Raw genomic sequence first — 26,210 nt, forward strand, 5'->3', positions numbered from 1 at the left:
CGTATTAAAAATTAAACTAAATACTGCATAATTTATGTTTACTTATAAGCTATCATATTGGATATATTTCATATTTTATTGTTATATCTGTCAAGTACCCAATTAATTTTCATAACAAATGGATGGTACAAATTAGAAAGCGCAGTAAGCAACACTCAGTACGAATGCGAGTGACACATTTTTCTCATCCGTATCGTGATTGTCTTGTCTACTGACTAAATATAAATTTCGATAATGGTGGATCGCTTAGGTACGTTATTGTTTTAGTTGAATATACTCCATGTTACTATAAAAGTTGTTAATGAAGGTGAAATATGAGTGATGGGTATTCATCGGGAGCACCGTTGTCATTGTTTGCTCGGTCACTTACTTTCCTTTGACGTCAAACTTTGATATCACACCGCAATTTTTGTTGATAAAATTACTTTTTGCAGTGAATAGTGAGGCCAATGCTCGGAGGATTACTATGGTGGAGAGCTGCTTCGGCAGTTCGGGACAGGTGAGCCCTTTATTTAGCTTAGTGACAGAAATTCAAAAGTTTTTGGGCCAAGTTTGAAACTTTTCTCCATCACTTATCAAGCGACAAACTCGAGATAAGTATTCGGTAGGTACAGCGTATGGTTTGTGTAAAGATATCATATTTTTATCAATGCGACTCATTTCGCATACCTACGTGTTATTTTGTTTATCAAAAATATTTTCCCTAATTTACTTTTGTACTTACGCCCTATAAATTGCGATAAGCGTGGGATGGGTAGGTAATATTAGGGAAACTCCACATTTGCTGTTAATGTTATTCAGATTTATATCCTACAATGAGTGTTATACAAACAAAAAATATTTATGACCTTTGAATAATTAGATTAAAATTTGACACCACAATACATGATTAAGACAACTGTACTCACTAACACATCATTTTTAATGCGTACATTGTTATTCAATTGTCTTAATTATAAAGCTGGCCTCTCATATATGCACAAATATGCAAATTCACAAGTGTATGGCAGCATAACAGCTATTTGTAAATTAATATGCAAAGTTTTGACTGGATTCGCAATATGCTTAGCAATATATGTATCGTTTTTTGGCATACATTAATGCATACAAGTTACAAACATTTGCATAGTCTCCTACACTTAGATAATGTCAGTTGCATATACAAATGTAAACAATACATTTGTAAGCATGTCAAAAATGTAGTTATCTACTAATTAGGTATGTTTCTAATCTTGTTATTTCCTGCCTTTAGCATAAAATAAAAAGAACTGAGAGTTTATTTCAATGAGATTAATAAATTATTTTGGCTGTCGATTCAAAATTGTTAAATTCAAAATTACAACAATCTATTAATCTACAAATGTATGTGAATGTAGCTTCACAAATGTACATAACAGTGCTTATTAATTTATTAATATGTATGGTGTTGTCTGAATATTTTTCATGTAGTTATGCAAACATAAAAATGTGAGTGTGAGAATTATTACAGTAACATGTATGTGTTTTTTATAACACACAAGTACCAAATACTGTCCAACTGATACTATGTGGCCACTGCTGCCTGTGGACATGTGTAATCAACCCCAAGCCCTATAAGTTCCTCGCCTATCTTATATCAAACTTTCAAAGCAGAATACAGCAGACCTTAACACTGCTGTTATAAGGCATGTATAGACGTGGCAGTAGTGCTTTTCAAATTTAAACTGTAATGTACTCTACCATCTAATTGTCCATACATCTTTATAGGAAAGAATATTTTCTTTCAGCCCCTTGCAGAGCAAGGTCGAGTCCTGGTCGGAGAGGGTGTCCTGACAAAAATGTGTCGCAAGAAACCAAAGGCACGCCAGTTTTTCCTGTTCAATGACATTTTGGTGTACGGCAACATTGTTATAAACAAAAAGAAATACAACAAGCAACATGTTATTCCGCTCGAAGAAGTCAAATTGGAATCGCTGAAGGATGAAGGGCGTAAGTATACCTTAATTATTTAAATCCTCAAATGATATTAAGCCCATATATAAAAAAGCATGTGTGTACATATTCACATGTTTTATCATATACATATACACATGTAACATGTTATGCTTCTTTGCCATATTTAATAAAAAAGAGTGCATGTATCAATGTGTATACATAGGTACAAGATGTGAAACTATGTCCAGCATCCAAAAAACACTAAAAACATTTGGCTAAATAGGTTTTGTACAATTTCATTCTCATATGATGAATCTCTTTATCCAAAATCTACAATCAGTAGGATGTAATTGTGTGAATTATCAAATATATTTCTATTTATCTAGTGTATATGTTAATAATTTGTATTTGAACATGTAGTTTAAATATTGTTACAACAGTATCAGGTTAGAAGTTTTATATCATTATATGTGTGGACAAACTTATTTGTTCTGATGAAAAATATTACCTACCTACCTACTGTGATCTTTCGCTGTATGGATCTTAAAAAGCTTGATGTGACATTGATTTTATATATCCTCCAATACATGCATGATATGTTCTTATTTTAGGGGATATCAATGATTTTAGTCTACCTAACATTTAAGCACCAAACAATTTATTATGCAGCCTACATTATATATTTTTATGAGAGTTTTATATACCTACATACTTTTCACTTCCCTACTATAAAAATGAAAGATCTATATTGCAAGTAGAATATTTGTTGAAAATTGTCTATCTTTTACATGATGATATTTCATTGTTTCTTTTTTATATAATGCTGGTACAGGAGAAGTTCTGTTACTACATAGTAAAGTGCAAATGATATCTTGCAAATTTCGCTCCATACTATATTGACATGAATCATCTGGTTGGTGAATCATAGTGTTGTTTTATTATCATTTTTATGTCACATCTATGGCACTGATTGTTTGACGCTTGCCAGTGACTCAACATTAAAGTTTATGCATATTTAATAAATTGTAATGTCACTTTATGTTTGAACAACTGACAATTATATAATATTTTTTTGACAAATATACTTAAAAAATCTTAGCTAAATTAAAAGTCTATGTATATAAGATATTATTTTTCTAAAAATCTTGTGTGAAAAATAAGGTAGCGGTCGACATAATGTTTATAATGATAGCAACTAAGCCATATTTGGCAAAAGTGACCTTGGTTTTGAATGCATTAACATTTCTACTATGATTTTAACATTCATTATGGGGCAATATCATATGCCAAAAAAATACACAGCCGAACATATTACCTTCCTTTTCCTACCTTCTCTTTTTTCCAAGTCAGTAAAAATAGTGCATTCCCAAAAATATTTTTTCGTCAATATTCAGTTTTTAACGTGCAAATACTATCTCTGACAGTTGAATGATAAGTCCGCTCATATGTTATTTCTAATTCCTAAATTTATGAGTAGTAGGAACATCTAAATAATATCAACTAATTTTTTTTGTATACTTGAGCCTAACGATTAAGCAGACATGCTTGCTACCTGATGGTAAGTAGTAATGTCGCTTATAAATACGACAATATGTTTTCTGAAAGCTACATCTGGTCAGCATTTATATATCCAATTACTTAAAGTAACAGCATAGTTACTCAACAGAACATTATAAGACTAAGACACATAAGAAAAAAATTTTGCTGTATATAATTTATCTGTATTGTGTTATTTTCCAGAATATCGCAACGGCTGGTTAATTCGCACAGCATCCAAATCATTTGCGGTATATGCTGCTACAGCTACAGAGAAAGAAGAGTGGATGGCACACATAGAGAAATGCATAGAAGATCTGCTTAGAAAGAGTAACGTATCTTATCTTTATTTAATTTATAATTCCATTAAACTATTTTTTACTATGTAAAGGGTACTCAAGATTGACGGTCCTTTTTTTAAATTTCTTTATTACCAATATTATGTGTGGTGATAAGGAATCTAGAAAACTAAAACGAAGTAGACGTAGGGTACTAGGGTAGATAAATTATCTACTACTAGTACTTGTCAACGGTTTCTCCCCGCCACCGCAGTTTTGGCGTGACCATGATCCATGCAACTAACTGGGTTGAAATATCGGCATGAAAGAATTACAAAAAGCCATTGAATTATACATATTTAAGTACATTGCTTATTTATGCATGTTATGTTTACGATATATCTTAAAAACTATTAAAATATAAATGGGGTTATTGAACTTTGATATAAAATAATTAATTTTCCTCAATTGGTTGTACTAGACTTGTTTGTGTGAACTTAAAGGTGATATAACTTTTTTAAGAGTAAGAGAGAGAGAGATGTTCTTAGTTTCGTCTGAACCCCACTATTTCTATAAGAAATTTAAAAAACATATGGTTGAATGTAATGTGAAATTTACGGGTAGATTATCTCAATTACTCCAGACAGACTATGTTGCCGTACATATGATTAAGTTGATTTACCTTTTACTTTAGGGATGTTCATGATAATTTTAAATATTTGCAAAAAGTAATTTAATTGGAAGAAAAATTTGCTGGTTTAATTTTTTTATGTAACAAAATGTTCTGTTTTGGTAAAGAAAATCTTCATCCTTTATATTTTTTTGTTTTTAAGGTGGCAAACAACCACCGTCAGAGCACGCAGCCGTTTGGGTACCAGACAACGAAGCCGCTATTTGTATGCACTGCAAGAAGACACAATTCACCGTTCTTAATAGGAGGGTGAGTATACCTTAATTTTAATTTACACCAATATTAAAACGATAAAAAGTTTATTTTAACGGTAATGCCTTCGGTATGAAGGTGGTAGAACCCTTTGTGGTTCGACTCCGGCGGCACCACAGCCACACCTATTTATGCCTCATAATAGCGTTAAACGGTACTGTGTTCTGGTTTGAAGGTTGTGGTAAGGGAGACATACTTTCCCCGAAGTGTTTCAGCTTAGTCCTCTGGGGTCTGCAGTTCACCTGATGGTAAGTGGGTACTGACGCCCATGGACATCTGTAATCAACCCCAGATAGGATTAGATATTCCTTCCTACCTGAATTCGCCACACCCTTCAAACCAGAACACAGAAGCGCTTAACACTACTGTTGATAGGCAGAAATAGGTGCGGCGGTGGTGTCACCACACACAACCACAAGTTCTATCGCCTTCAAAATAAATAAATGCAATAAATACATTAATTTCCAGCATCACTGTCGCAAGTGCGGCTCGGTGGTGTGCGGGCCGTGCTCGTCGAAGCGGTTCGTGCTGCGCGGGCAGAGCGAGAAGCCGCTGCGCGTGTGCCTGCAGTGCTACGACGAGCTCACGCGCGAGCGCGCGCGCCCCGCGCACCAGCCGCCGCAGCCCGCTGTGCAACCAGGTTAGATCCGCGTTTCCCAACCTGTGGTCCGAGTATATGTAAGGGGTCCGCGGTGTCATCTCCGGACCATACATAAATTACTCATAAAATGCAAAACAATAGCTAAACGAAAAATAAGCAAATCAGTTTTATTAAGCACACGGTATTTTACATCCAATGATGTATAACACTATTATTAATCTAAAAAAAAACAAAAACAAAATACATTAATTGGTATTTCAAATTATGTTTTGGCGGGGATTGCTTTTTTTTTTTGCTCTTACTTTTATTAAGGGGGTCCGTGAAAAATGTGCTTGATCTCCTAAGGGTCCGTGGACTGAAATAGGTTGGGAAACGCTGGGTTAGATGATACTTTTGATTGTTTTTAAGTCGTGTGAACTGTGACTCCTATGCGAATGAACTAAAAACAACCATCGGGCTTTTAAATGGTCTCTAATCAGTAAAGACTATAGGTAGGAGTATAGGAGAAGTGCAAAAAAATATTTAGTTCACAGCAGGTTGCAGCTTGAATCTTTGAAGCCAAGACTCAAGTAGTCAGGTGTGAAAGACCATTGAAGCCATAATATATTTATTTGAATGTAGTTAGTATATTATGTATCATGTAAGTAAATTAGAGAGAGTATTGTAACCGTCAGATAATCGTAAGTTTTGTGAAGATCATTAAAAAACACAATAGACATTCTAATAAAAACTCATTAGTAAAATTATTCAAAATTCAAACTGGTCTTAAGATACTATATAACCTTATGGTTCTAGTAAACATAAGTGCACAATTTTAGAATTGTAAGACTATCAAATAACGTGTAAGTTTCTAGCAGAATGCTTTAAATTTCCAGTGAAACCAGTAGTGGACACGGCGGGCTCGGGCGGGGACTCGTCGCCGGACGACGACAGCGACGACGAGGACGAGCGCGTCACCGCCGAGGAGAAACACGACGAGGTATGTACACATATACACACACACACACACACACACACACTTACACCTATATTATAGTAATAAAAACAAACTTTATAACCTACTCATGTCTAAACTTAAATGGTAGAGTCCGCGCCGAACTGCTAGTCCGCTCTGAATAGAATTGAATCGCGTCGCAACAGCAAATTGTAGATATTAACGGGACGAAGACAACGCGGGACCGCCCCTGACACCCGTCCGCTGCCCGCTCTCGTCCGCGGGGACATAGCTTAGTGTGCCCTTACGTTGTTACGGAGTATATGCTTGTAGTTGTGTTCGACCGCATTGGCTCTCTGACTGCACCTGCGCGCAACAACTTCAGAGCGGACTAGCAGTTTGGCGCGGAATCTACCTTATGTTTATACCTTCATTATACCTATATCTTCACTGGAAAGGCTAAAGTCTAACACGCAAGGTGGCCCTTTTGGGTATTAGATTTTTAGACTTTCCTGTGACCATATAATTCAGATTAACGATTAAGTATGTCATACAACAATTTACAAATACTCAGAAAAAAATATCTTTAGGAAGACAAGTTTTAAGCACATTAAAATGGCACCAGTTTAACCGCCAATTGTTTGTCTGATTTTAATTGCTCTGAACCTTGTTGAAAAATTGGTAATAATTATAATCAAAATCTTAGATGAATCAAAAGCAATCCAGCGTTATATTGTGTAAAGAAAATAATAAGTTCCTATTTACTTATTTGATTCTCATACAAACCATAATGAATATTCGGAATATTTATAATTTTATTATAACAGATAACATAAAATCAGTGTAATATGACATTATTTGATGACAATAACACACATTCCAAGTATACAAATAAAAATACCGCCAGTAACATAACTTGTTTATTTCTAGGGTTTTACAAGTTATAACGGTGTCAAAAATGGACTTGGAAATAAAGTCACAACTGTATAGTACAAGTTGAGATTGTGTAAGTGGAGCGGGTGCGAGCATATCACGCTTTACTTATTTTGGTGGTTTGATTTTGCCCCCGTGTGGAGTTGTTCATTTGACTCATGTTTAGCTGGAGTGTAGTGTGTTGTTAGGATTTGTTTCCCACGTACAATCCATTAGACGGGGTACATTTTGCATGGATGTGGATGGTCGAATACGATTATATAGGATGTAACAAAGAATTTAAAAATATAATGTGGTGTCTTATAATTCGTCTAAATTGTGGAAGTAACATAGCCTATGTTACTTCAATTTTACTTAAATACTAGCTGACCCGGCAAACGTTGTGTTGCCATATAAATAAAAAAAATGTTAAGTGTGAACAACCCTTATCACTTAGGGGTATGAAAAATAGATAGAAATAGATAGTAGCCGATTCTTAGACCTACTGAATATGCATATAATATTTGATGAAAATCTGTAAAGCGGTTTCGGAGGAGTACGATAACTAAAATTGTGACACGAGAATTTTATATATAAGATTTTAAACGGTCACTTCCTCTGTATCTTTATAATAATTGGGTACTAGTCCAATATAAATTAAAATTAGGCCATCCACACCCAGTTGAAATATTTACTCTGTATATTTCCTCCTCATAATATAATTTGTGATTTTTCCACCATTCCTGTACATTCATATATGTATTATCTATAGTTTAGTTATCGTTTCTCATCGCAATATTGCCTACTTATTGGAGAATTGCATTTTTTTCGCTAATACATAGTTTGTTGTGCTGTTTTTATTAATTTATGTTTTGTGCATCGTTTTATATACTTATTATAGTAAACATAAGTTGTTTCATATGTACATATTATTATTGTTTTGAATAAATTTTGACATATTCAAAACATAATGGAGTAAATTGTTATTATAGTTGAAACTGCACTATCTGCCAAATATTAAGTATAAATTCTTAAAGAGTATGTTTTAATTAGTACATTGTAACAATTTAAATGATTTTGCTATTGTTTAAAAAATCCTACATTAATTAGTCACTATTGCCTACACAAATTGGCAGTATTACTAAAATTTTAGTGAATAAAAAAACCGTTTATTTACCAAACGTTTTGAAACCAATAAATTGATTAGATGTTAATTATTTTCTTCAATTTCCAGCCAAAGTTCTACGGTGACGGCGACAAGACTGAAGAGACCAACAATCATTCGTCCAAGGATTCTGCCAAGTGAAACTACCCAGAGACCACACTGTCCAAATACAGGATTTAATATATAAGTTTACATAAATTATTATTACACCTTAGAGTGCTACCATACCCACACGATCGATGGTCGAAAGATCGACGGCAGCAAAGAACAAACGGCTATCTACAAGTAGCTACTTGTAGATAGTCGTTTGTTCTTTGCTGCCGTCGAGATGTTAAACAGAATATCGATAAGCTTCAATTATCGATGAAAAGTCGACAAAGTCATTGTATGAACGGTTCAGTTGTTAGTTTAAATATAATGTTGTGTTAAATTTTTCTTACGTGATTTTCCTGTACATATGTACTGTACATATTCCGGATGTTGTCAAAATTTGTGTCAATAGACGGTTGTACGATTGTTGAGGGATGGTCGATTTAGATTCTCTATATTCCAGTTTTCAAGGCGTAAATCGAATTAATCGATTGAGTAAGTTTTAATCGATACTCGCTCCAAATGGTAAAGTTTATGTTTGTGTTAATAAATTTATGTTGATCACTCACACATAGAGAATGAACGAGAAGGAAATACCATTTCGGATTACATTTTTTAATGATACATTTTATATCCATTATTAATTTAGGGGATACGAATTGATTAAGTCCATTCTACCTTTGATAAATGATACTGTACTAACACGTAAATCTAACAATTAAATGTAAAGATTAGTCGTCGGTCGCGTGGGTTTAGTACCCTTAGTAACACTGTTTAAACAGTGATTAAGGGCATTTAACATAGGCGAAGTAACCAAATAGGCTCTGAACAAAATTCGTGATAATATTCATTTGGATATGATCCCGGATGACAAATATACCATATTATTATGATGAGTGTTGAGAGCCATTGTATTCGTGGCTTATATCTTAAATTAAATCTATTTGTTTACTTCGCCTGTGGCATAACAACATTCAATTACACTGATTATGTAGGGGATGGAGTATTGTATAGGACATATTTCACCATGATGGCCTTCTAAATTTATACATTACAATTAGGTAGATTTTGCTAGGTATTTTTTAACGTTTCAGTGATTTTTTAACATTGTTAAAATGTTACAATCGACTCATTGAAGACACGGGCGAACTTTTAGTTACATTTGTAAGATGTAAATATCTTAAAACGTTACGTTTTTCAAACAGCTTTAAAATCGCTCAAATGTAATCTAAAAGGTAACGTTTTTGATGTAATTGCTAATATTTATTTACACACAATTAGCCTATCATGGTTCTAACATGTTTTAACATTGTCGTATAGGCTTAGTCTTCGTGTTACAGCTATGCATATTTAATATTTAACTTGAGTTAGCATATTTTATTATGAACTTTATTGTAGTTTATATTTTGCTATTATGATTGTTGAATATTACAGATTGGTTTACAAAATATGGATGTGTCAATTATAATGTTCCTACTTCATCTGCGCTAACGTTAAAATCCTGCGTTATTGCACGGCGTTACGATACGTCATGTATCTACTGCAATTAATATTTTTGAGTAATGTCTTTAGTAATTGACTAACGTTAAATATATTATCGCCGTTAAATTATTAACGCATTAAAAATCAGATGGAGCTGAAGCATTGTGCGGAGATAAAACTATGTATGAAATATGTAGTGGTTACGAAATATAAGGTGGAGTGTGAAGATATGTATTTGCGAACCAATCTTGTAACGTTGTATGTATATTAGAATTTTAGATACTAAGAGGTGCATTGATAACGTATACTTATTTCATTTCAAAAGGCGATAATATTAAGTTATGTTTATTTCACATTAGTTAGTGCGTTTGGAAAGTTCGTTGGATACGATGAATTTATTTATAAATAATCATTATAATGTAACATTAAGCCCAACTGTTAACATTACATAAGTACCGTTTCTGTTAATATCGAAAATAGCTAAGCGAAATATTAAGATATTGTTTAATTTCGGTTGACAAATATACAATATTATTTTTTAAAGAGTTTATTATTTCATTTTCACTTTGTTATAAATTAATTATCGTACTCATATTTACCGCGATTGTATATAAACGTTAATTCCTTATAACCTTTAATATTTCATTGTTATTATTGCTATTTAAATGAATTCTAGGCACAATCGATGGCCGACAAATTTTAATATGCAATATTAAAGAACTTAATTAAAAAAATAGGATTAAAAAATGAAAATCGATTATTTATTTTAGTTTATTTTGGTAAATTTTAACAAAATAATAAACATAATAATAATGTATTATGATGAACAAAATAAGATCTAAACGCTTACGATAACTAACAGTCAAATCTTATCTTAATTTTATAGTTTCTTAGACTTACATTGGATACATTGAAATAAAAAATATTTTTCACTACTATCAGTAATATCTCGAAGATAATCCTTCGCATAATTTTATGTTATTTAATTCATAAAATTTTATACAAAATTTAAATACATCACTAAAATATAGTATAGTAGTATATTAGAGTACACTGGAGCAGCGTGATGGATGCTTCCCATTTACTGGACAAAATATGCTTATTGGGACTAGAAATATTGCTAACTAGCAGTATTAGCTGCCAGTTCGAACCACTGTCTTAGTGCGTCCCCCAGCACCGTGGGCAACGCTGACATGTCCCTCAAAATAAGGTAGAAGGGGAACGGGAATGTGTCTAAGTATGGTACAAATCCTGATAAAGTGTTGGTCACCGGGTCGAGAATGGGCCTTCTGATATCCATTATTGAGTCCTGTAAAAAGAAAGATATTTTTTAAATGTTTTCTATGAAGGGCTTCGAACTTTTCGTACACAATCAACATAGTGGTTCAGACGATGTTGCCATAGTGTCTCATGTTACAGTTAAAAATACTGTATTTTTAACTGTAACATGAGATGGAGTGAATTATGTATATGCCCAGGTCACGATAAAGATATCCGATTCCGTGCGGATGTGGCAAAACTATATCGGATGTGGCCCAACGGTGGTGCCATCCGCACGGAATCGGATATCTGATTGTAAGAAATGAGCGGAAATAGTTTAGCAAAAACAAAATATAAGTTAAGTATACAACTCACCTTATTATCAGGGTTGTCAATTATAACATAAACCAGGAATATTCCCTGCTGCCTCGCGCGCCTCACCGCTTGCAACACCTTCGTTTCTCCCTCCGAGAAGATCCCCCTCCCATCGCTAACTACCACTAGCAGCTTAGCATTTATCGCGTCACTCCTCACTGCTTGCTGGTCGAACAAAACCGTACAGAAGTCTAACAACTGAGCGATTCTGGTTTTCTTTTGCTCAAACCGTAGTTCCTCTAGGATCTTCGAGCCTGAATGTTCAGTGAATTGTTCCGTGAAAGGATGCAGTAAGCTTGGCTTTTCTCCAAAGCTTAGGACGGCTAGGTCACCTGATTCGAGAAGATTGAGTGCCTGTAAATAGAAAAAAAATATGGTAATTATTTTTGAGCCGGTTCAGACATTTGCGTTATATGAGCGAAAGTCGCTGAGCGGAATCTGAATTCTAAAGTGTTTATTGTTCGCATAAATCAGTACATGTGTAATATTTTTTTAGCATGGGTTTGAATCAAAGGAAATGTAAATTTAAAAAAATATAAAGTGCACCTAGAACAGTACATTACAAGTACAAATAACAACGAATTCTGTTTCTTCATCCAATTCGCACAGCTTTAATTTACTTTCATGTTTAATCATAAGCTCAGCTGTAGTTCATGCATATTTTTTAAGTTACTTTTGTTTACTGACTGGCACTGCTAAACAAGACAAGAACTTTGCAAGTGGCAAATACAATAGCCCTATTAATCTTTTGATGAGATGAATCACAACTTATTCAATCACTAGTGCCCTCTATACACAATAATACGGAACCTGTGACACCAAAGCGAGGCTTTCAAACGCTAGCTCCTTGCTCCTGTTGTCCGCCATGGAGCTTGAGTCGTCCACTGCGATGGCGATCTTGTAGTCGCGTTTTGCTGGCTTGGTGCGTCGGAGCCATATGCGGTCCTTGCGGAAGTGGGACGCGATGTATGGGATAACACGACGCATGTTGATCGAACGGCCCGTACGGAAGTCGCCTGTGGAAAATGTTATTTGTTTAATAGAACTTTAATAGATTGATTACTTGGATTACTGGAAGAGCGGTCACCGTGCCGATCTGACGCGTAGAGGAGTCCGGGTTTGATCCCCGGCCAAACAGATACTTAAATTAGGAATAGGAATTTTTGACATATGACATGACAATATCCAATCCTAGTGGGACTGTGAGTGTAGAAAGTGTTTTATAATAAATATTGTTACGAGCGAACGCGTAGGTAAGCTAGTGAGCTTATTAGCATTGCTATTGGTATTAGGTACACTATGTAATGTATTACAAATAAAAATAAGAATTCAATAAATACAGTAGTTTAGTGATCATCAAAATCATTCTTTTTCATCTATACAAAACTAAGTTCATCTAGCAAACTAAGTTCCTCACCAGCTTTCCTAGACCGTCCAGTGGGTTCTAACACGAGCCGCAGCCGCTCGCACAGTGCCCTCGCCGCCGGAGCAGCGAGTGTCCACGCACTGCGCCAGGCGCTCGCCGCGGCCGCCCCGCCTTGTATACGACTCTCGGTCATACAGCCCCGCATGCTCACGTACTGCTCTAGGGTTATGTCGTCGGCACGCTCTTGGGTATCGTCCACACTGAAAATATGAACTGTAAAATATAATAACTGGCGCGGTTGCAGCTTAAGATATTTCAAAGGGGAAATTTGGTTAAATTAGATCACTTTTTCTAACGCGTTTCAAATGTATTTATTGCAAAGTCCGACATATCCTCTCGCTACCCCCTCGGCGGCGGAATCCATGCAGGACCACGCCTCTAGTAACCAACAAAGTGGTATTTCAAACATATGTAAATTCTTCTGTAAATGGTCTGTAGGTCTGAATGGTGATATTCTTGAATACTTTTTGTCAGTGTTGGACTATTATCTTAATATTTCTAAAGTGTCATGTTACCTAGTAGAACTGTAGAAAGTAGGTGATAATGAACAGTCATTAACAAGTACATCTTTTCTGGTAACAATTTTTTGGTGAATTTTATACTAAATCCTACGTATAGGTTAATATTTCTAGGCAACCTCTGTAATGACGAAAACGAATAAAATACAGAACATACCGTGTATGGTACGTAGTGTCCCGACCCCGGGGCACGGTTTCAGTGAGCACAGTGTCGCCCTCTATCTCCATACCAGCTTCGCCAGTTGGGTCATCGGTGCCTTCATTTTTGTTGCCAGTTTTCTCTTGGTCTTTCTTTGCACCGTCCTTCACTTTCTCTGGTTTCAGTTCTTCGGATTTTTCCACCTAAAACGTATAGTAAATATTATAAAATATTACGTAATATGGTAGGTTGCACTTACTTTATAAATATAAAATATTAGGTAACCTAAATGAGACCTGTTTTTACAATATCCAAATAGTTAACATACATATATTTATATGAATATGAATATAATATAAAACTATGTGAAAAACGGCAAGTCAGATTGTGATCTGACCCGCACAAAAACGTACCTAACTATTTAAAACATAACCAACTACATGTACTACTACTACTACTACTACTACTACTACTACTATAACATTATATTATATAGCATTTTAAAAAGGGATAACAGTGAAGGTTGACAATAACCTGTATATCTTCCTCATCAACGTCCATAGGAACTTGTTCGTCATCCTTCAGTTTCTCTGCTTCCTCGTCTTCTTTCTGCAGAGTGGGTTGTTCCTCGGCCTGCTCTTTGGTCGCTGCGTCTATCGCCTATAAAATAAACAGGTAAAAAAATAAATATAAAACAATGACAGAAAAATAAGTTAATTAATACCAGTCTATTAATAGCAGCTCGATATTTTACATTTGTAGTAATAGACTAAATATTATCTACTTAAGTTTTTAAGAAATTTCTTAAAACTTGCTTGAAGCTAGAACAGAACACAGACCTTGGAACATTTGGTATTACTACTGACTTTTAAGGGTAGATGAACGTACGTTAGGTTTAGGTTAGGTTACCTGTTTAAGAAACTCGGCCTCTCAAGAGGTTAAAATCCCAGACACGCACCTCTGATTTTTCAAAGTTATGTGCGTATTAGAAATTAATTATCACTTGCTAAACGGTGAAGGAAAAAATCGTAAGGAATGTGAAGTCTACCAATACGCACTGGGCCAGCGCGGTGGACTATGGGTTAAGCGTTCTCATTATGAGAGGAGTCCCGTGCCCAGCAGTGGGGTAGTAATGGGTTGATGATGAGGTTACCTGTAAATCATCTTTCTTCGCCTGTTTGACATGTTGGTACGCATCAGCCTCTTGTTCGCTCTCGTCCGCCTCGCCGCCTTCCTCAGCGGCATCTTCCGTCTCCACGTTCAACATGCGCGCTTGTTTGTATTTCTTCTCGTTTACGTCGCCTGAAATAATTCAATAATTAAAGTTATTTAATTACTGACTGGCAGACGTACAGTTTAACGCGTAAAGCAACTGACTCATTCACAGATGACACACAAAGCTTAAACTGAAGTAGTACAGTAGTGCCGTAGTATTCTGAAGTATTACATAGAAGTTCCTTATTTAACCAAATAAGCACATACGAATCCACGTTGCGGAGCTGTCAACATAGCGGTTTTACGGGATTAATTATTTAGATAGCGGGATCTAAACTGTACTCACTTAATGGTTCGGTTTCAATTCCCAGATATCTAAATAATTAATTTAGATTTTTGTTCTGGGTTTTCACTTGTTATAGACATGGCACCCACGATGTGGGAAAAATGTGTAAGGGTAAAAGTGTTCGTGTGTAATTTTACTGTTGTACTTGATAATCTTTTCTACTTAAAAATACTTTACTGCAGATTATAATGCATACCCAAAGTGCGTTCCTTATCAGTGCGTCCAGGTTTGTTCTCATGTCGTTTCTCCGTGTCTTGTGCACTGTCAGTACGAGCCGCTTGCTTCTCACCGCGGTGTCCTCTGTCGCTCTTGTCCAGCTCCGAACGACCCTTCGTCTGCTTGTCTTCACCCACTTGCTCTTGGGCTTGTTCCTGTAATAAAATAAGTATTAACTTCTATAGTAATGTTTTGATTTGAAAGCCTGTGAAACGAAGTAACACTAAAAAGAGACAAATACATACATCTATAGGATTAGTATTCGAGAGAATGAGATAGAATACATAACAGTGATTCGTATAAAGTTTCTTTTATGCCAATTGCAATAACACTCCAATAAAGATAATTGACTAATTAAGTACGCGTATCGATAAAATCAGTATGAATAGAGTAGAGTTGTTGTCTCTAATTGATCATCCGTTATCACTGTTTATACAAATCATACATCATACTAATTCTAAAGAAATAGTTTCTGAGGCCTACTACGTATTTACCTATAGTTGAATATTATAATTGTCTTAAACATTCAGAGAAGAAATCAGGAATTTAGTAACACAACGTACGCAAACACCAGGACTATGTCGATAAAAATCAACAAAATATATTTTTATTTATTTAACAATAAATAGTTTACCAACCTTAAAGTTTTTATATTACTGTAAAGTAACTATATTTTGTAAAGAAATACTCACAGTAAGTTCTGCATCCTCATCCTTAGCCTGTTGTTCATTAGTATCTACATTATCAGTGGTTCCTCTATCCATATCTGCATTCTCTGCCTTCTCACCCGCTGAGGGATCATCACTAGACGGATTCGCTTGAGGATTAGCTTCTTGACTCTTTTCATCAACTTCATCCTGTTCGTTTATTTCCTCTGGATTCTTTGGCAAATCTTCTTCTTCTTGGTTAACTTCTTGTTCTGCTTCCGTTGGATCCGGTTTATTTGAATCATCTTCTGGATTGTCCTGAGCGTTCTCGGTGTTATCATCATCAGGCCCTTTCTCTTCATCTTGTTTGTCGTCTTCTGGACCAGTTTGTTCCTGTGTGTCTTCTTTGCCCTGTTATACATCAGTTAAATTTTAAGAATAAATTACTGAATTCACTTTACTAATGTTTTTTATATTTACAAAACAAGAAGAATATGATAAAATTGATTTATAAGACAGAAAAATATCTCCATGCAATCCTATTAGTAAAGATATTTCATTTACAGATTAAATTGAAAATACAGTCTTATTTACTACAAGACCAACTGTTAAACATTTTTTTGTAAATATAAAAAATAACTGAAAGTTTATACAAGATATTTCAAATTCGCCTTTCATATGCATATTTTGAAAATAACAGTTCTTTATATACGTGATTTGTTTACTTTAAATGTTTGCAAAAAAATATTAAAGAAAAATAAATTCACTGACCTGCTGTTCTTCCTTATCATCTCCATCGCCCTCTTCATCGCTGGAAACTTCAAAACCGTGTTTATCATCTTTTTCCTCCGGTTCCTTTGGCGTTTCTTCTTCCTCAGTGACAGGAATTTTCGATACATCTATTTCGAATGGATTTTCCGTTTCTGTTTCTCCTTCCTCCTACAGATTAAAAAATATTGTAATGTTTTTTTGTTATGAAGCAAACGTCAAAATACAGGAGAAAAATACTTGTGATGAAATTTTGAATATTGTTATGTTATGTAACTGTTTGAGATACAAATAATGAAAATGAAAATCCTAAAGTAATCTTATATCCTACCTAACTTATGATAAATCTGGTTCAGATATAGTTAGAATAATTTTTACCTCATCTTCGCCCTCCTCTCCGTCTAAATTCATGTTGTCAGGAAGTTCAAAGTCTTCCGGCTCCGGTAATTGTTGTTCTTTGCCGTGGTAGGGGTCCACCTAAATATCAAAATATAATGGTCATCATTACTTCGATGAAATACTTGTTTCGTTCGCTTAATAGGAATAAAATATTAATTTACATATTTTTAGCAATCTAAATTTGGCATACGATGGTTTTATTGTGATATAATTTCTAAACAAAATCATTTGCATCTATTTAGTTTTACACTATAATGTTATTATAAAAGTAAAAAAATTATCACAATTATGATCTATCAATATATTTCTCCTTGCGTAATCACAATGTTACACACACCTTACTACTTTCATTGCTCAGAAACACGCCAATAGATCACGACTTTCATAAGCTCCAAATAATATTTTACAACTTACATGATCATCATCAACCTCCGGTTCATTAATTTCGTTGATATCTTTCTTCTTCTGTTTATCCTTTCCTTCCGACCCATCGTCCGTTCCTTCCTCTTGCTCTTTCGCAGCCATCTCTTTCTCTCCTGTACTCTCTCCTTTCCCCTTTTCATCTTTATCTTTCTTTTCTTGTTCTTCTTCTAGGTCTTCCTCGTCTTCTGAACCCCATATTTGCTGGTCCAACCTAAAATTTACAATTTACAAATATTTTACACGTTTCGTCTATTTTTTCTTAAGTGCACTAATTATTATATTGTTCTTATAGTAAAATAATTTATTTTATGAACTTACTTCTCAGCAGCATTATCTGTTTCACCCATTTGCTTGTCTGCATCTTCGTTATCATCCTCTTGATCTGAACCATCGGCTTCTATTCAAAAATGACAAATATATAGTAGTAATATTCTATTTGAAATCGATGCTATTTTCTCTTTATTACATTATTTTCTCGCCTAATATTGAATTGAACTAGTTAGTAAGTTAGTTTCATACAAGTTCAATTTGCACAGAGAAAAATAAAATGTTGTTATGATTAACAAATGGATTATTATTTATATAAAAACATTTTAAATATTAGAGCTATTAGAGCATACATTGTTAAGATTTAAAAAAAAAAGATTGGCGTAATCATTCGCGAATGTCACTTCCTATTCAAGTCCAGTCTATTGCTACTATATAGTTCAATTTCTTTTATATTCATAATTTCATACCTTTCTCTTCAACATCTTGCAAATGCGAGTCAAAATCGTCCGTCATGTTAACTCCTTTCTCTTCCTCCTTGCAGTCTTTATCTTCTTGTTTCTTCTCTTCGCCTGGACGTTGAGCATCGTCCAATTGATCCTATGTACATAATTTATTACATTACATACATTATTGGAGTTTACTCCTTAAGAAACGATTTGAGTTATAAGGCCCGGTACGGAAATTTTATGAGGAGTAAAATCAAGTGTAACACGAAAAGTTGAGGCGTAACGGTAACCAAAATATGAATCAAGAGTGCTTTTATTAATTTAAAATACAGTAAGTTCAAATCCCATATGAAAGTAATTATTACAATAAAAATAATTAGCAATATATAAAACATTAAAACGTCATTAACTAATTTGTTTACATTTTTGCATAAATTAAGTTATAGGTTTGATCATTTATAAACACTGTGAAAAATATGAACATTGGCGCCATAATATGATTAACAATCTTTTATGAACGTTTTTAAAGAAGAGTAATAAAATCAGTAAGCAATTGAATAAGATATAATATTAGCAAAATAAGTTTATAACATAAAGAGGCTTTTGTAAGTTACTGATATATTAATTTAACTTATAAAAATGGATGCATTATTGATCAGCACCATCTATCAACGATAAACGGGCAAAATCAAAACAGTATTATTTAATATTTATTACAGAATTATTGCTAATGAATTATGTTCAAAATAAGTTATATAAAATTAGCAATACGTTTTAAATGAATTCTAGAATTATAAAACATTCAGAAACAATCCAAATTACATATAATAACATGTTTATTGAGTCTCATATAAATTTCATCCGTAAATTGCAACAAGGATATTTTATAGATGGCAAAGAAATTATAATTATTAAGTTTTAAGTTATAAAACGTTTAACATTGTTTTAAATATAAATAATTATATTATATTAAAATTTACTTTAATATAAACAATTATATTAAGTTACCATTATAATATTTGGAACCAAAATACATAGATTGATAAACTTGCAATCTTACAATTTATAAAACTTGCCACTAGATGGCGCTATTTTATATTATTTTGTAACATACTTTATGTAATACGCATTATTGAAGTAATATAAATAATCCGAATAATTACAGATATATGTTTGTTTCTCTTATCATTTTAGCAGATGCGTTCATTTACCTACCCTTTTTTCTATTCGATATATATCATAATTATCATTCGTAAGGAGTAAACTCCAATCGTGCGTCGTAGCTGACACACACACACTTTTTTTTTTAAAATACTTTTAATGTCTAAAAGATGTGCTTCGCGTCCCAGGAAAATTAGTTTTTAACTTTGGTTAAATTTATAAAAATTATTATGTGAAAAATGTTTATTAAATTGAGCCAATGCGGCTTATGACATGGACAACCACCATGTCAATGATGCTGTTTATGATACTTAGTACAATGTAACATTGACTTAGTAAGAACAAGATACATATTAAAATATTAAGAATGGCACCTGATTTTCAATTCTCTCAGATACGTCCTTCTGTCCCTCCCCATCACCAAGCCCCATTCCGCCGGATTTGCCGGGGCCGTCAGCGCCTTCGCCGTCTTCCATATCAAGGTCAGATGGTTTACAGAAACTGTAAAAATTAATGATGTTTTAATCATTTTGTGGCAAATATAACAAAAATTGGTCTAATAGCTAGCAAATGATATTACGCACAATTTAAGGTATTGCAACTAAATAATAATATTATTTTTGTTTTCTTAAAACAATTGTACATAAAACGCAAAAGTTCATCAATAATGAACACCGCTTCTGTGTATTGAATATTATAAATACTTGATCACTTACCCTTTTGTAGCTAACTCCGAGAATATCTTCAATAGGACCGACAGCATCTTGCACGAAACCCTATGGACTGCTACTTTCTGGGTTACGAAATATTGCATAAACAACACCATTTGCTCTAAAATTGGCACCAATCGCATTACTACCGCTCTAACATTCTCTATATTTTGGTTTGTAGCTATGTATTGCACATATTCTACTAGTACAGCTTTTATCTTATCGATCATAACTTCCATTTGTAGCATCTTTGTGTCACTCGAAAGTTGTTCTTGCAATAATTCCTTCAAATGTTTGTCTTCTAGAACCTCTTTAGATTCCTCTGTTGTCTTCTCACCCTCGATGATTTCATCGATTGCATTCAGAACGTCAATATTATCTGAACTTCTATTCATTGGCAGATGTTTCTTGTATAGAGATTGTATCACTAACAACATACTTGCTATTGTATCTTCCGTCTGATCAATTAAAGCGGTTGTATTATCAGTCATGGAAACGTCATTTGGTTCATCCAATTCATCAAGAGCCGTTTTTGTTTCACTTAAATATTTAGTAAGATTTTCAATACTCCTCAGTACTGGATGTTGTGGTAAAGATTCTTCTACGGATGTTATTTTAAATACAAATTGATATTCATTCAGTATTGCTTTTAAATCTATTGCAATATTCTCTAAGTTAGCTTTAGCATCGTTAGTAACATCGATATGACTTTGGGAAATAACAGGTAACTCTGTATTATCTCTGCCAATTTGTTTAGGCATAGAATTCACCAATTTGTTCAAGGCTGTTTTCTGTTTGGTTGCAACTGATATTACTGCTTTTAATTTTTTATATAACTGTGTCCACTGATCGCTATTCTTGAAGCATTTTGCAAGTGGCGAGTCTGACAGTACTGCATCAAATTCAGGCTCACATTCCGAATTCAAAGTATTTTCTGGGAAGGATTTTAGGAGCACACTGAATTGATCAAGCACAATGCTTATATGTGCATAACACTGTGTTAGAATTTCAATTTTGTCTTTGATTGTAGTTATATTTGCGTCACTGGGTTCTATCTCAAGAGCATTCGTGAGATTATTGGTGATAGTACGTAAGTCACAGAGATGCCTTGAATGTTTAGATATGGATCTTTTCTGGGAATTTGTCAATTTCTGCAAAAAGATAAATAAAGTACGCATATTAAATTCGCGTAAAATGATTTAAATAATGTTTACATGACACGTTTACATTACATTTGATTGTATTAAATTTATGAAAAATATATTTAATAAATATTTTAATGTTTGATTTAAAAAAGCATATTCACAAACTTAATTTAAATAACTCTATTAGGCATATCTTGATTTCCTAATGTAGTAATTTTATATATTACTATACGATTGCTCTCGACTGAATTTATTGTTAATTTTATTAAAAATGTAAAATATCTTACCAGCAATTGAGCAGCAAATCCTTTGCACCTCTCAATATTTTGCACGCCCAGATCAGCGTGTGGTGTTAGCAAGGCCGACGCCAAGAGTCTGTGGCGAGCTATGTTCTTCTGGAAGTATTTCTCACATCCCGACCACAGTAACGCTAGAGAGGCATCACATCGCCTAAAAACGGAATATGTATTATTAAATGAATATGTGTACATGTGTGTTCTATAAAGAATCTCTTTGAAGACTCAATAGTCTATGGCTTCATACCATTTTTGAGAGATGTAAAGTTCCTTTAGTTGGTTCGCCTATAGGAGCACCACTGTCGTACCAATTTTTAAGAAACCGTGTTATATGTGTTGTTATGTTATAAATTGAAGGAACACAAACAAAATTCAAACGAACTATTCCGACTTCTGGGGTTTAGCAACACGTCTAGTGTTTGTCTACTGATGTCAATGGGCAACAGACAACATGCCACACCGTCAAGAGTTATTCCTAATCATTATAAGTCGGTAAAAAGAAAAATAAAAACGTTCTACGTTCAACTCTTACCTGCTCTTCAAATAGTTCATAGCTGCGTCCAAATCAACAGGAGGTATGGTGAAGTCATACAGATCCTCACTCGCTGCTAGTATTACTAGCCCAGTGCGGTAATTGAGACCCATTTTGTTCAGATACTTAAACAGGTCGGCGAGAGCTTTGCGCTTTTGTTGCACGATGTTCTTAGCTTGGGATGTCTGTTTGTCCTTTGGTGCTGTTGTGTCAATCTAAAATATTTGAAAGTAGTAAATAATTAATTAATAATATTAGGTTTGATAAAAAGTAGTAGTTTTTACAATTATTTTTTATTCTATTTCTGTCAATCGCCTTACATAGCTACATAAGTAACATTGTCGACATAAGAGCAAATCAGTTTTTACATCTTTGTTTAAAGTAACCTATCATACCGTTCTGAAATTATTTCCGGGGATCTTTCGTTACAAATCTTATCTGTCCTTCGTAAAACATGTATAGTCCGCGTAAAATTGCTAGTAGGCTCTAAATATAGAAAAGAATCGCGTCGCCATAGTTAATTGTATGACTACACCTGTTCGCCACAACTTCAAAGCGGACTAGCAGTTTGGCGCGGACTATACTATCCTGTTGACGGCACAGGTAAAACAAATGTTGCACGACTACAGATATTCGTTGCGGGTCAAACGTTGTTAGTCACTTAGTTACGAGCGATTTAAATATGACCAAACTTACAAGAAATATAGAATATACAAGAAAGATCAGCTGACCATCTCCTTACTGTCATGGTAATGACGGTTAAGTGTCGCTTCACGGGCATAATTTCAACCTTCGGCGAGTTGTAGTTAAACAGTGTCAAATGTTTGATACCCAATTTTTTATATTTATTTTGTTAGTAGATTGGATCTCTACTTACATCAAGCGAACTTAAGTGCGTATTACTCTCTATAACGAGCGTCACGAAGTCGTCCAGCGCTTGCACCAACGACGGATACTTCGTATTGGTCATAGTGTCTTTGCAGAGCATCTTCGCTTTGTTCAGCAGACTGGGCACTTTGGTCAGCAGGCTGCCTTCTGTGATTAGGGAGGACGGCTGTTCCGCTTGGTCGAGGTATTTCTGTTAAACGTTACACAAGTTGAGTTTGAATAACAATTGGTAGAAAAATGTGTTTAGAGACTTTTTTTAAATTATGAGTAGGAGCAATAGTTCGGCTCCTGATGTTAAGATGTTAATGCTATCCACGGTCTATCTGAAGAATTTACGTTTTTGCTGTGGGTGTCTGTTTATTCGTCATTGAGTGTATCCTTGACAACCATGACACAGGAAAAATCTTAGCTTGAACAACAATATTGTATTTGATTCCATTACATTACCTTCTCTTTCTTCCATTTTTGTAAGGGACGGCAGTGAAAGAAATTGTGATGATAAGAATGTGTAAAATAGCAATTTTCAATTTTGTATGCATTTTAAAATTTTATATTTATTTATATAAATTGCGTTGAGTTCATTACGATATGAAGTAATATATAAGGGTACTTCGAATTAACAAATTAACTACCCCTGAGGACAAAGTTGGAACGCAACAAAGCAGCGATTAAAATACTGTTATGAGGCAGAAACAGTTTTCTAAACTACTCCGTGCTTTGGAAGTACATGTAGGAAGAAACACATGTCCTCGAAAGCCTAAAAGGGTTGCAGTCGTACAATGTGTACTAAACCAGTGTTCCGCAAACTTTTTGTGTTCAAGGTACATCTAGGAAAACTGAAATTTTTGGAGGTACACACAAATTAAAAAATAGTTTTTAAATAATATTAATCAACGTATGTAAAAGTATGTATAGTAATATACAAGTTAAAAAAAGTAAATTGAAAGTTGCTATCTTAAGTAACATTAATTATAATACGTAAAGTATAGGATATAGTAGAAATAAAGGCTATTTTTATTTTGTTTTATTTATTTTATTTTATTTAATCAACATTTATTGAAACCAAAGAATTATATGAACGAGACAAAACGTTTCGCTCGTGCGCTCGCGTGATTTGTGTAGGTATTTTATTTACCCTTACTTACATACTAAAATATTTTTTTTAGGTTACCTTATTTTTCCGCGGCACACCAAACAAATGATCACGGTACACACTTTGCGGAACACTGTAATAAACAACACTCACCTTCACATTCCTAGCCAGTAGAAGATGGTTCTGTATTTCGATCATGTACGCCCCGCCCGTTGGAGCGCTGGCCCCACCCGTAGCCCGTTTCGGCCGGTCCCATATGCCCACGTGCTCCACTGCCACTTCTGTAGTCTTGTCTACCAAACAAGCTGTCACGTTCTCTTTTAATATTTTCTGTGATAAAAATGATATGCGTTGTTATTAAATAAAGTCAGTCGTATGATGTGAGGAATCAGATTAAGCGTCAAATAGGGCTAGATCTGAGTGAGTTTGCTTGTACTTATATTTGCGTCTAAATTTTGAATGTCTATGTGTCAGTGTGCGTGTGTATTTGAGTACGACCCTGTCTTTGTTTAATATGTTCGAGTATGACCTTTTTTTTATTCTAGTATACTAAATGCAGTCTCAAAGCATGAAGTTAATGACTATAGAAAAAGTACAGAATAAGATTAAAGGAATCATCTAAGAAATAACCAATATATTAAGTAAATTATGAAAGTATTTGTTTATGTTTGTGTGCAATCGCGCAAATGTACGAAAACATAATATTCTAACCTCAAATTCCTTAGTATGTTTGTGTAGCACCTTGTGTGCTTTATCTACAGTGTCCTTGACACTCCAGTAGCTCAGGTCTCTATCCCATGAGCATATCTTTACGAAATCGCGCAGCTTCTTTTCAATGGGCGCCCGTTTCTCCTTTATGTATGTGGTCACTTGCGGCAGGAATTGTGAGTAATAGTTGTATGTGTTCCATAGAATTGATAGTAGCTCGTCTGTAATACAATAAAGGCAATGAAAAACCGATGAAACACATATTATTGAATCCAAAATACTTCAACAAAACTAGTAAAGTCATATGCTTGTAAAAAAATAAAGGTCATATATTTACTGAGATGTCAATTCGGCAAAAAATGAGCCAACACAATCCGCGAATATGTTGTTAAAGTTTTCTATAGAAATATGGTAGCTCCGAACTGGGAAAGGATTTATTATCTAGCATGGTAAAGGTTCCATTACTAAAGTATTTTCCTTGAGCCGTGAAAGTGTGGCAAATTTTTTCAAGCTTAACAATTCCGCGTAATTCCATACGTCTGTTGTTTTATTTAGTTGTAAATTTCCCCTTGGCAAATGCATAACTAGCAACATAACATTGAATTATAACTCTGCATAAGAGACTCATTTAGAGCAGTGATAGCCTAGTGGTTAAGAAACTCGGCCTCTCAATCGAGGGGTCCGGGGTTAAAATCCCAGGCACGTACCTCTGATTTTTCAAAGTTATGTTCGTATTAGAAATTAATTATCACTTGCTAAACTGTGAAGGAAAACATCGTGAGGAAACCTGCATACCTGAGATTTATAAAAAAAAGAATGAAATCTCAAAGGTATGTAAAGTCTACCAATACGCACTTGGCCAGCGCGGTGGACTATGGCCTAATCCTTCTCATTCTGAGAGTTAACCCGTGCCCAGCAGTGGGACAGTAATGGGTTGTTGATGATGATAAGAAACTCATTTAGACAAAGATGTTGAAATTAATTTGATGGACATGTCCGAATAAAAAAAACAGTACATGAAGATAGAAAGAATAAATAGATTGAATAAATTTATTTTCATTTACCTCTCTTTTCACTAGGTTCCAAATGCACCAAATGACAGTGATACGCATACACTATATCCAGCCTCACTTCGTATTCAGCTAAGTTGGATTTCTCCATGAACTCGTTCAAGACCGATACTATTCTTGGGGCGGACACAGGATTGCTCGTATCCGCCTCCTGACCATCGTCCTCAGAATAGGTGTTAACGACTGAGTATAGGTAGAACCAGTACTTGTGCGCTTCGGATTGTTTCCTGTGTAATTGAAAGTGATAGGTTTGAAACATTGTGCACAAAAACGTCCGAATTAAAAGTGCTACAATACAAGAAAC

General features: G+C 34.3%; 2 protein-coding genes across 3 annotated transcripts in view; one reads left to right on the plus strand and one right to left on the minus strand.

Moving 5' to 3' along the window:
- The first annotated feature begins 109 nt into the window (after positions 1-109).
- Positions 110-10,398, plus strand: rush (pleckstrin homology and FYVE domain containing family member rush hour). 2 transcript variants are annotated; one of them, XM_073086443.1, is made up of 9 exons: positions 110-250; positions 435-499; positions 1,767-1,968; positions 3,655-3,780; positions 4,562-4,668; positions 5,140-5,311; positions 6,148-6,251; positions 7,137-7,212; positions 8,353-10,398. In XM_073086443.1, the coding sequence occupies exons 1-8, from the start codon at positions 235-237 to the stop codon at positions 7,194-7,196; spliced, it is 852 nt and encodes a 283-aa protein (XP_072942544.1). In that variant the 5' UTR covers positions 110-234; the 3' UTR covers positions 7,197-7,212; positions 8,353-10,398. The 2 variants fall into 2 exon arrangements, with proteins under 2 accessions (XP_072942544.1, XP_072942543.1); XM_073086442.1 differs by lacking the exon at positions 7,137-7,212.
- A 210-nt stretch (positions 10,399-10,608) lies between these two features.
- LOC140752227 (midasin) overlaps positions 10,609-26,210 on the minus strand; it is a 34,480-nt gene continuing 18,878 nt past the window's right edge. Inside the window, exons 20-41 of the mRNA XM_073086444.1 lie at positions 25,901-26,133; positions 24,840-25,057; positions 24,282-24,458; positions 23,025-23,225; positions 22,148-22,362; positions 21,607-21,769; positions 20,181-21,325; positions 19,839-19,965; positions 18,325-18,454; positions 17,906-17,984; positions 17,579-17,798; positions 17,144-17,242; positions 16,769-16,936; positions 16,043-16,408; positions 15,331-15,505; positions 14,727-14,875; positions 14,108-14,233; positions 13,592-13,776; positions 12,908-13,116; positions 12,301-12,506; positions 11,491-11,844; positions 10,609-11,164 (exon numbers count right to left, since the gene is read on the minus strand). Coding sequence (XP_072942545.1) covers positions 10,976-11,164; positions 11,491-11,844; positions 12,301-12,506; positions 12,908-13,116; positions 13,592-13,776; positions 14,108-14,233; positions 14,727-14,875; positions 15,331-15,505; positions 16,043-16,408; positions 16,769-16,936; positions 17,144-17,242; positions 17,579-17,798; positions 17,906-17,984; positions 18,325-18,454; positions 19,839-19,965; positions 20,181-21,325; positions 21,607-21,769; positions 22,148-22,362; positions 23,025-23,225; positions 24,282-24,458; positions 24,840-25,057; positions 25,901-26,133 — 5,134 coding nt within the window. The 3' untranslated portion in view covers positions 10,609-10,975. The remainder of the gene's footprint in view (positions 11,165-11,490; positions 11,845-12,300; positions 12,507-12,907; positions 13,117-13,591; positions 13,777-14,107; positions 14,234-14,726; positions 14,876-15,330; positions 15,506-16,042; positions 16,409-16,768; positions 16,937-17,143; positions 17,243-17,578; positions 17,799-17,905; positions 17,985-18,324; positions 18,455-19,838; positions 19,966-20,180; positions 21,326-21,606; positions 21,770-22,147; positions 22,363-23,024; positions 23,226-24,281; positions 24,459-24,839; positions 25,058-25,900; positions 26,134-26,210) is intronic.

This window comes from Epargyreus clarus, unplaced genomic scaffold (assembly GCF_041222505.1).
Source record: "Epargyreus clarus isolate Ecla_fem2 unplaced genomic scaffold, WU_Ecla_fem_2.2 ptg000024l, whole genome shotgun sequence".
Taxonomy (NCBI): domain Eukaryota; kingdom Metazoa; phylum Arthropoda; class Insecta; order Lepidoptera; family Hesperiidae; genus Epargyreus; species Epargyreus clarus.

Coding starts and splice junctions, on each gene's coding strand:
- rush (XM_073086442.1), top strand. Junction 500..1,766: donor GCTTCGGCAGTTCGGGACAG/GTGAGCCCTTTA, acceptor ATTTTCTTTCAG/CCCCTTGCAGAGCAAGGTCG. Junction 6,252..8,352: donor CCGAGGAGAAACACGACGAG/GTATGTACACAT, acceptor TTCAATTTCCAG/CCAAAGTTCTACGGTGACGG.